This window comes from Gekko japonicus, unplaced genomic scaffold (genome assembly GCF_001447785.1).
Source record: "Gekko japonicus isolate JY-2015 unplaced genomic scaffold, Gekko_japonicus_V1.1 scaffold2196, whole genome shotgun sequence".
Taxonomy (NCBI): domain Eukaryota; kingdom Metazoa; phylum Chordata; class Lepidosauria; order Squamata; family Gekkonidae; genus Gekko; species Gekko japonicus.
Window position 1 is genome coordinate 170,560 of NW_015160288.1, and position 9,521 is coordinate 180,080.

General features: G+C 48.1%; 1 protein-coding gene across 1 annotated transcript in view; it reads left to right on the forward strand.

The window, feature by feature from the left end:
- Nucleotides 1–9,521, forward strand: part of LOC107114338 (PR domain zinc finger protein 10-like) — an 87,742-nt gene that overhangs the window by 57,585 nt on the left and 20,636 nt on the right. The window contains 4 exon segments of the mRNA XM_015415784.1: nucleotides 46–201; nucleotides 2,222–2,320; nucleotides 4,585–4,695; nucleotides 7,640–7,840. Of these exon segments, the coding sequence (XP_015271270.1) occupies nucleotides 46–201; nucleotides 2,222–2,320; nucleotides 4,585–4,695; nucleotides 7,640–7,840 (567 nt within the window).

Genomic DNA, 9,521 nt, shown 5'->3' on the forward strand with positions numbered 1-9,521 from the left:
ATTCTCGTGACATCCCCCCCCCCCCCCCGCTATCGTTATTGCCAGGTAAAGAAGCATGTGCGCAGCTTCCATTCGGAAAAGATTTACCAATGCACAGAATGTGACAAGGCTTTCTGCCGCCCCGATAAGCTGCGTCTCCACATGCTGCGCCACTCGGACCGCAAGGACTTCCTGTGCTCCACCTGCGGGAAACAGTTCAAGGTAATGCCATCAACAGGTCTGGCAGGCATTGGAAACAGTTGCAGCATTTCGTCTGGCTGCCTAGTGGCCAGGTGTGACATCTCGGAAAGAGAAGCAGTCTGCCTCTGTCCTTTGCATGTCATGCAGACTGCCTGGATTTAACACACAACATGCACGTATGCAACAGTGTGGGATAAGCTGTGCTTTAGCACTATCTGTAATGGACAGCCACATGAGAAATATGCTTACAAGACTGTGGTTCATGGATGCCTTTCTCTGACTCAGAATTCAAGAAACAAGTCCCAGGTTTTCCCAGTATTTCCGTGATTCTAGTTTCCGTTCTGAGATTAGCCCATCCCTGCTGGTAAGTCCACAGAAGTTGCTAGCCTGTACACATTTCACCTGTCCTTATCATTTGTGTCCCAAGACAGACAGAAATAATCACTTTTTGTAAAGCTTCCTTGGGACTAAGCAGATGAATGAAGGGTAAGTTTATCCCTAGCCATTTGTCGAGATGGCTAAATGAAACTTAGAGGCAGGATACCTCTGAGCACCAGTTGCTAGGGGTGAATGCAGGAGCAGGGATGTTCCCATCATGCCCTGCTTATGTGTTTCCCAGCAGCATCTTGTTGGTGGCTGTGGGAAACGGTGCTGGACAAGATGGATCTTAAACGTATGAAGCTGCCTTATGCTGAATCAGTTCTATCAAGGTGGGTACTGTCTGACTGGCAGTGACTACTCCATAGTCTCCCGTATGGTCTTTCAGGTCACCTCCTGTCTGAACCTTTAAACAAGAGATGCTGGGAGGTGAACCTGGGACCTTCTGTATACAAAACAGGTGCTCTAGCTCTGAGCCACAGCCCCTCCCCATGGCCCCTCCTAAAGGACCTTCTGTCTGACTCATCCATTCCTGATGCCTGGCTGCATGAAGGTTATTCTTACTTGCTACAGGTAACCAGGCAAATGGGTATTTCGCAAGACTGGACTAGACTTTGTTGGTATGGCATCAAGCCTATGAGCAGTGAGCAGAAATCTAAAATGTGACCATTTGCTGTCAAAATGAAATAAGTCCCATGGGATAGAGGTCTGTCTTTTTTGTTTATGAAGCCCTGTAAAGCACTGTGTACTTTGCTGAAAGTGCATAATAGCAAATAATAATCTTAATTTATGCTTCCTGATGCTCAGCCATGTAACGGATGCTGAAAATAAATAGTAATTCAAGTGCATGTTGCATCATGCTTTAAGTGGCCCTAAGACTACAAGAATCCCAGCGGCAAAGATGCCTGTCTTCAACATTTGTGAGCAGTAGAACAAACTCTGAGTTCAGTAGCACCTTTAAGACCAACAAAGTTTTATTCAAGCAATGAGCTTCCATAGAATCATAGAGTTGGAAGGGACCTCCAGGGTCATCCAGCCCAAACCTCTGCACAATGCAGGAAATTCACAAATACCTCCTCCCCCCACCCCCAGTGACCACTGTTCCATGCCCAGAAGATGGCAAAAAACCTCCAGGATCTCCAGCCAAACTGACTTGGAGAAAAAGTACTTTTGTGTGCATGCACACTTCCTCAGATACATTAAAATGGAAGGTAGCAGTTCACTGATATATAGAGAAGGTGAACAGTAAATCAGCATACAGCATAATGACAATGTTTTAACAGATGCAAAAACTAAACAGTTATAACAGGAGGAGACAAAACGGAGTATAACAAGAGTAAAAGGATACTTTTATACAATCAGTCTCCTGTTTTGACATATTTACTGTGTTTCCCCGTAATTAAACCAAACAAACTTAACTTGTTTTAACTGTTTAGTTTTTGCATCTGTTAAAACATCATTATGTTGTATGCTAGTTTACGGTTCATCCTCTCTATATATCAGTGAACTGTTACCTTCTATTTCAGTGTATCTGAGGAAGTGTGTGTGCACATGAAAGCTCATATCTTTAATAAAACTTTATTGGTTGTAAAGGTGCCACTGAACTCAAACTTTGTTCTTCTGCGTCAGGCCAACACAGCTGCCTGCCTGGATTTGTGAGCAGTCTAAAACAATCAAGCCTCGGATAGCCTCGACCGACTACGAGAGCTTCATGTTCAAGTGTCGCCTGTGCATGATGGGCTTCCGGAGGAGAGGCATGCTGGTTAGTGTGCTGGTGCTCCAGCCTCCCTCGAGGAGATCTTTGCCAATTAGGAATCAGTATTACTGTGCGAGTTGCCTTTTTGTGTCAGCTCCGGTGATTAATGAAGAAACATGTGCGAATTTAGAACAAAGACTCACTAAATAAGCGCAGGATGGCTTGCAGGCTGGAAAGAGGCGGAAGCGATCACGCGGCTGCTTCATCATATGTTGGATACGGCACCTATTTGAGTGCCAGCTCGGTTGCGCGAGCTGGCCTCACATCACACAAAACACTCTTTTAGCACTTCCGTAAATCAGATTAACCTGCCACTACCCCAGTGCCTGTTGTACAACAGCAGCCATGGAGAAAAGGTCAATGGCTGTTAGTCATGATGACTGAATGGGACCTCCATGATGGAGGCAATGTACAACTGAATGGCAGTTGCTGGGGGAGGTTTTAACTTCTGTGCCTATGCCGTGGACCTTCTAGGGTGCTGGTTCTCAACTGGCGGTACACAAACCACTGATGGGATGCTGGTTTTTCATAACAATTGCTAAGAATCTGCTCTCCCTCAATCCTTGTGTCCACCTCTGGGTGTGACATGCCGTCTCTTGCCGACCCCACCTGCCAGGAGTTATCCATCTGTGGCCTTTTGGTATGCTAGTGGTATTGACAGAAGGCCTGTAAACATATAAATGTCCCTCTCAAAAAAAAAAAGTGGCTTTTTGTTTCTATCATAGTAGGACCCAGGTTCTTTGACAGGTAGGTGGGACATGAAATATAAAAAGATGAGAACCACCGTTCTAGGGCAGCCGTGGATCTTCTAGGGTGCTGGTTCTCTACTGGCGGTACACAAACCACTGATGGAATGCTGGTTTTTCATAACAATGGCTAAGAATCTGCTCTCCCACAATCCTTGCGTCCACCTCTGGGTGTGACATGCCGTCTCTTGCCGACCCCACCTGCCAGGAGTTATCTATCTGTGGCCTTTTGGTATGCTAGTGGTATTGACAGAAGGCCTGTAAACATATAAATGTCCCTCTCAAAAAAAAAAAGTGGCTTTTTGTTTCTATCATAGTAGGACCCAGGTTCTTTGACAGGTAGGTGGGACATGAAATATAAAAAGATGAGAACCACCGTTCTAGGGCATCCACAGTATTATCCTAAGCAGAGTTACAACCTTCTAAGTCCGTTGACTTCACGTCTGCTTAGGATAGCACTGCCAGTCACCTCCTGTGGGAAACAGGATGCTGGGCTCGACAGACCCTTGGCTCCTCTTTTATTCTTAATAACCCTACTTAGCATTTATGTAACCAGTGTTCCCTCTAAGCTTAGTGTGAGTTCGCTCATAGTTTTTTAGTCTCCAGCTCACACATTTTTGTCTTAGCTCGGGAAGGATGGCTCCAGAGCAAACTAATTTATGCAGCAGCCAAATCGCTCGCTCACAACTTTAATGCCAGTAGCTCACCAAGTGGAATTTCTGCTCACAACACAGCTTAGAGGGAGCTAAGGTAACCCATCTCAGCGCATCAATCCCGTTAAGATAGGTCTGCATTATAATACATAAAAAAGGTAAAGGTAAAGGTTCCCTTGCTCGAAAGCCAGTCGAATCCGACTCTAGGGTTGCGGTGCTCCGTTTCAAAGCCGAAGAGCCAGCGCTGTCCGAAGACGTTTCCGTGGTCATGTGGCCGGCATGACTAAACACCAAGGCGCACGGAACGGGCTCCAGAGCAAACTAATTTATGCAGCAGCCAAATCGCTCGCTCACAACTTTAATGCCAGTAGCTCACCAAGTGGAATTTCTGCTCACAACACAGCTTAGAGGGAGCTAATGTAACCCATCACTGGTGTTCAAAGTGCTTCATGTACATCACCACAGCTCTCAGTGCACTAATCCTGTTAAGATAGGTCTGCATTATAATACATACATAGGATCAAAACTGAGAAAGGTGTGGCTTGACTGTAGACCCCCTAGCATTGGTGAGATCTGAAGCAACTTCCAAGGTTACAATTCACACTGTGCAGGAATAAAATCATAAAAATGCACCACAGTAAATATCTGCTAGTGATTCCTTGCTCGTGTTATGATAAATCACGAATAGTGAAAACGGGTCTGTCCAATGGCTCATTGATAACTCAGATCGAATGAATCTCATGCTTCTGAACAGGTCTGCACAGCTGAGCTGAACAGGGGAGCTCCAGTTCTTCACGGCCGCAGGCAGCAGTCGTCGGCGCTTTTAACATCGTTGCCAGTTTTCTCGATATGCTCTGCTTTCTAATCTTAGGTGAATCATTTATCAAAGAGACATCCAGACATGAAAATAGAAGAGGTGCCAGAGCTAACACTGCCCATCATCAAGCCCAACAGAGATTATTTCTGTCAGTACTGTGATAAGGTATGAAATGGATCTACCTCCCACTCCTCGGGGTCTGCATCAAATTGCCTGCATGCATAAATGTGTAACAGATCTTGTAACTCTTCCCTCCCTTCCAATTTTTTCCCCTAACACTGGAGGAGAGGGCTTAAAAAAAAAAAAACCCACAGTCCGCCAAGGCAGTAAATTAAATAAAAAGGGCTTGGAAGAAGAGAACTTTGGGTGCGAGATGAAAATAAATTGTCTTCTAGGAATCCAAACGGGCTCCTAAGCACTTTACAGATTGGATGGCCTTTTGTATTTTGATGTTCAGACAATATGGTAGTTAGGCTTGCCAGGTCCCCCCGGGGGGCAGGGAAACCCCCGCCCCAGAGGCCCGTTCCCCGCCGCCAGCGGATTGGGCCCTGGGGGGAACCCCACCCTGACGTGGACGTCACCCGGAAATGATGTGACGACGCTGGGCACGCTGGGGGCGGGGCCTCAGTCATCCGAGGGAAAACTCTATGTTTTTCCCTCGGATGGTCGTGGCCCCGCCCCCAGTGTGCCCAGCATCATGACGTCACTTCCGGGTGAAGTGCATGCGGTGCGCACACGTGCACGCGCTCCATCCGCCAGCCGGGAGTCCCCAGCTAAGGCTCATACGAGCACTTGGCAACCCTAATGTTAGTTCCTTGCCTTATGGCCTACATAATTATTCTTCCCAGGTTTTCTAGTCGATTGGACTAATCTACAATTTAACATTGAATGCTTGTATTGCCAAACAGAGCAGGGACAGCAGATTAACCCATAAGATTACCACACTGTCATGGAGGTGTTCAGTCAGGATGTGTGAGAAAGAAACAGGGACATATTTATGAGATACAAACTAAGGGGGATGAGACTTTGATTCATACGTACAGGAAATGGTCACTGCCCTTTTCGTAACAATCCCGTAGCGGCAAGTGGGGCCTCTCCGGGCCCGCCCCCCGATTTACCAACAAGGCCCCACGACTTCCGATCCAGCCCAGGCCCCTCAACTTTTTTTATTTATTTATGGTGCTCCCTTGGGGGTGTATGCGGGTGCCCCCCCAACTTATTTAAAGGCCTCCCCGAACTACAGGCCTTTTCCGTAAGTGTGCAGCACCCTAGTGTTGGTGATGGGAAGTGCCATCAAGTCACAGCCAATATAGGGTGGCCCCGTAGGGGTGTCAAGGCAAGAGACGAACAGAGGTGGTTTGACATTGCCTGCCTGGACTCCCTTGGTGGTCTCCCATGCAAGTACTAACCAGGTCTGACCTTGCTTAGTTTCCGATATCGGATGAGATTGGGCTAGCCTGGGCCATCCAGGGCAGGGCCTCCTAGCATTAAAAAGGTAAAAGGTAAAGGTCCCTTGCTCGAAAGCCAGTCGAATCCGACTCTAGAGTTGCGGTGCTCATCTCCATTTCAAAGCCGAAGAGCCAGCGCTGTCCGAAGACGTTTCCGTGGTCATGTGGCCGGCATGACTGAACACCAAGGCGCACGGAACGCTGTTACCTTCCCACCGAAGTGGTCCCTATTTATCTACTTGCAATTTCTTGCTTTCGAACTGCTAGGTTGGCAGGAGCTGGAACTAGAGACGGGAGCTCACTCCATCATGCGGCACACTCGGGTCTCGAACTGCTGAACTACCGACCTTCCACAGCCTGCAGTTCAGCATCTTAACCACTTGAGCCACCGCAGCTCCTCCCCTAGCATTACATATAAGAAAATCCCATATTGTGTCCTAGAGCTGAAATGTAAGGATTACCCATTATGCCTTTCATTCAGCTGTCGTGTTTGCAGTTTGGGTAGACCAAGAGGGTGGTGAAAGGGTAGATTTTGTCCATCCTCTCAGTGCACACAAAGTGGGTGAACTGACTGCAGAATGGGGATGGGATGGATACAGTCATACCACCTCTAGTTTGGTGTAGTGGTTAAGTGTGCGGACTCTAATTTGGGAGAACCGGGTTTGATTCCCCACTTGTCCACTTGCAGCTGCTGGATGACCTTGGGCAAGCCATAGTTCTGACAAGAGCTGTCCTTGAAAAGGCAGTTCTTGAAAGAGCTCTCTCAGCCCCACCTACCTCACAGGGGGAGGGGAAGGGAAAGGACTTTGTAAGCCGCTCTGAGACTCCAAGTGAAGGGCGGGGTATAAATCCAATCTCCTCCTCCTCCTCCTCCTCTAATGCTGTGGGTGCATTCCTGTGTGAAACAGAAGCATGAGAGGTAATTATAGCACTTCTCTATATGTTAATATCCGAGGGCTAATCTGAGGAGTCAGCAACTATCAGCTGGCCACCTCTGTTAGGCTCCTGTGCTGGAGTAAGCCAAAAACCATTTCTGGGTTCCCTTCCGCACGGAATCTTCCTCCTGGGAGAGCCTGTAGCAGCCTCTGCTTCTCCCATTCCTCAGGTCTTTTACAGACCTCTGATGTGGGGTGAGAGGTGGCCAACAACATCACACCCATGTCAATAAAAGACATGAATGGCTTAGAAACCGGGAACTGGAGCAGCAGGGCTCATGGAGAAGGCTGCCGCAGGTGCTTCGAGGAGGAAGCCTCAACGCAGAAGGGAATCCAGGGGTGCTCCTTGATCAGCATGGGAGCCGACCAGAGTTGCTCCCCCTTCCGTCCCCAGCTAGGACGGAAAGTGCTGTAACAAAAACAGTGCCATAGGAAAGCAGCACCGGACAAGGTTTTCCTGCATCCCACTTCAGTTAGTGCGGAATACAACTGTGCACGCTTGCCTGCGTGGTGTAAAATGCAGGAGTAATGACTCAGACAATCTGTCATTCTCTTAACTGCCGTGCAGATCTTATGACACATTAATTTTTGCAAAGCCGTACATGCGCAGATAAGAAAAAGTATGTGTCAAATACAGAGCAAGCGAAGAACTGTACCAACAGATATCGGCTGCCTTTTTACCTGTCTCCAGAAGAACCTTCAACAACGCTTCTTCATTGCCCGCAGGTTTATAAGAGTGCCAGCAAACGCAAAGCGCACATTCTGAAGAATCACCCGGGTGCCGAGCTTCCTCCGAGCATCCGAAAGCTCCGTCCAGCGGGCCCAGGAGAGCCAGACCCCATGCTGAGTACCCATACCCAGCTCACGGGCACGATAGCGACTCCACCCGTTTGCTGCCCTCACTGTTCCAAGCAGTATAGTAGCAAGGTACGGTGGGTTTCTCCCTTTGTCTCCAGGTGAACTTCCTTCTCATGGTTTTGGAAGAGCAGTCATGTTGGTCTGCAGAAAAAGAGTCCAGTAGCACCTTAGGGACTGGGAAGATGTTCAGGGTATAACTTTCGAGAGTCACAGCTCCCTTCATCAGGTGCTTGTCTGACAAAAGGAGCTTTGAATGTCAAAACCATATGCCCCCAAACCAAAAACCATATACCCCCAAATCTTGCTAGTCTCTAAGGTGCTACTGGATTCTAACCTAGCTTTCTGTCTCATGGAAATTGTCAAGTTCCCCTAGCTCTTTTTCTACGTAATGGCCCCTGCCTATATGGAATATTAAAGTAGTGATTTGAAAGACTAGACCGGACTAAAGGAAGAGGAGGTTGAGGGGGGACATGATTGCTGTCTTGAAGTATCTGAAGGGCTGTCACTTGGAGGAGGGCAGGGAGCTGTTCCTGTTGGCAGCAGAGGAGAGGACTCGCAATCATGGGTTTAAATTAAGGGCGGGAAGGTACTGGCTGGATCTTAGGACACACTTTTTTCTGACAGTCAGAGTTGTGCAGCAGTGGAATGGGCTGCCTCGGAAGGTGGTGAGTTCCCCCTCACTGGCAGTCTTTAAGCAGCAGCTGGACAAACACCTCTCAGGGATGCTCTGGGCTGATCCTGCACTGAGCGTGGGGTTGGACTGATAGCCCCTTCCAGCTCTGTGGTTCTATGATTTTCTTCTATGATTCTATGACTGGTGATGGGTGGAGGGTGAATGCTTAAGCTGGTAGGGCACTAAAAAGCCTTCTGCAGCAGTGTCTCTCCCCCCCTCCCCCAGGAGGACACATAGTTTCTTAGGAGCAGGTCCTGGTGGTGAGGCTGGTGTTACCACATGTGCTCTGTTTCACATGTATTGACACATGTGGACTCTCTGACTTGGGTTTGGGACACTCACCTGGAACCAGAACCCATTTGGGGCAATTAAGCTCAGTGTCAAGGGGAAACCTCTTCCTGCTTCCGTAGCCTGGCTAGCTTGGAAAACTGGCACACTCACCAATGAGGGGGAGCAGAATGCACGATTTAGGGATCTTTCTCCGGATAGTGGGCAGGCAAGCTCAAAGTGCCTCTAATAGGCTACCAGTAATCACGAAACAACTAGATCTTTTCCAAAGCAAGGTTTAGAATTTAGAGGGAACACTGGGGGTGAGACTGCATAATTTTGGCTGGCAGAACAGCAATAGCTATGGGGCCCCCCACAAAAGAATATCAAAGAAGTAATTGTAAAGTCCAGACATTCTGAGTGGGTCCAGGAGGAGAATCTGTGGGTTTCCTGACTTTGATGGAGTTAGGAAGGGGGGCTTTTCCAGAAAGAGTCGCGAAGAGTCGGACCCGACTGTGCGACTGAACAACAACACAAACAAAAGGTGATTGTGTCCAGGTAGAGTGGACAAAAGAGCTGGCAAGGTAGAGCTTCAGACATGCCTGAGTCAGGTTGAGAGGAAACATTCAGACAAGGTCAGTAAACGTAATCAAGCCTACTTGGTTGCTTAACTGTAATTGGATTTTGTACTCAGGAAGACTTGCTGCCACGGATGAAATTACATTGATAGATCTAGGTGGGTCCCTGGCTTTTCAGGCCCCCATGACAATGGGTAGGCATGCAGACGTCCCATCAGTGAATCAATGTCCT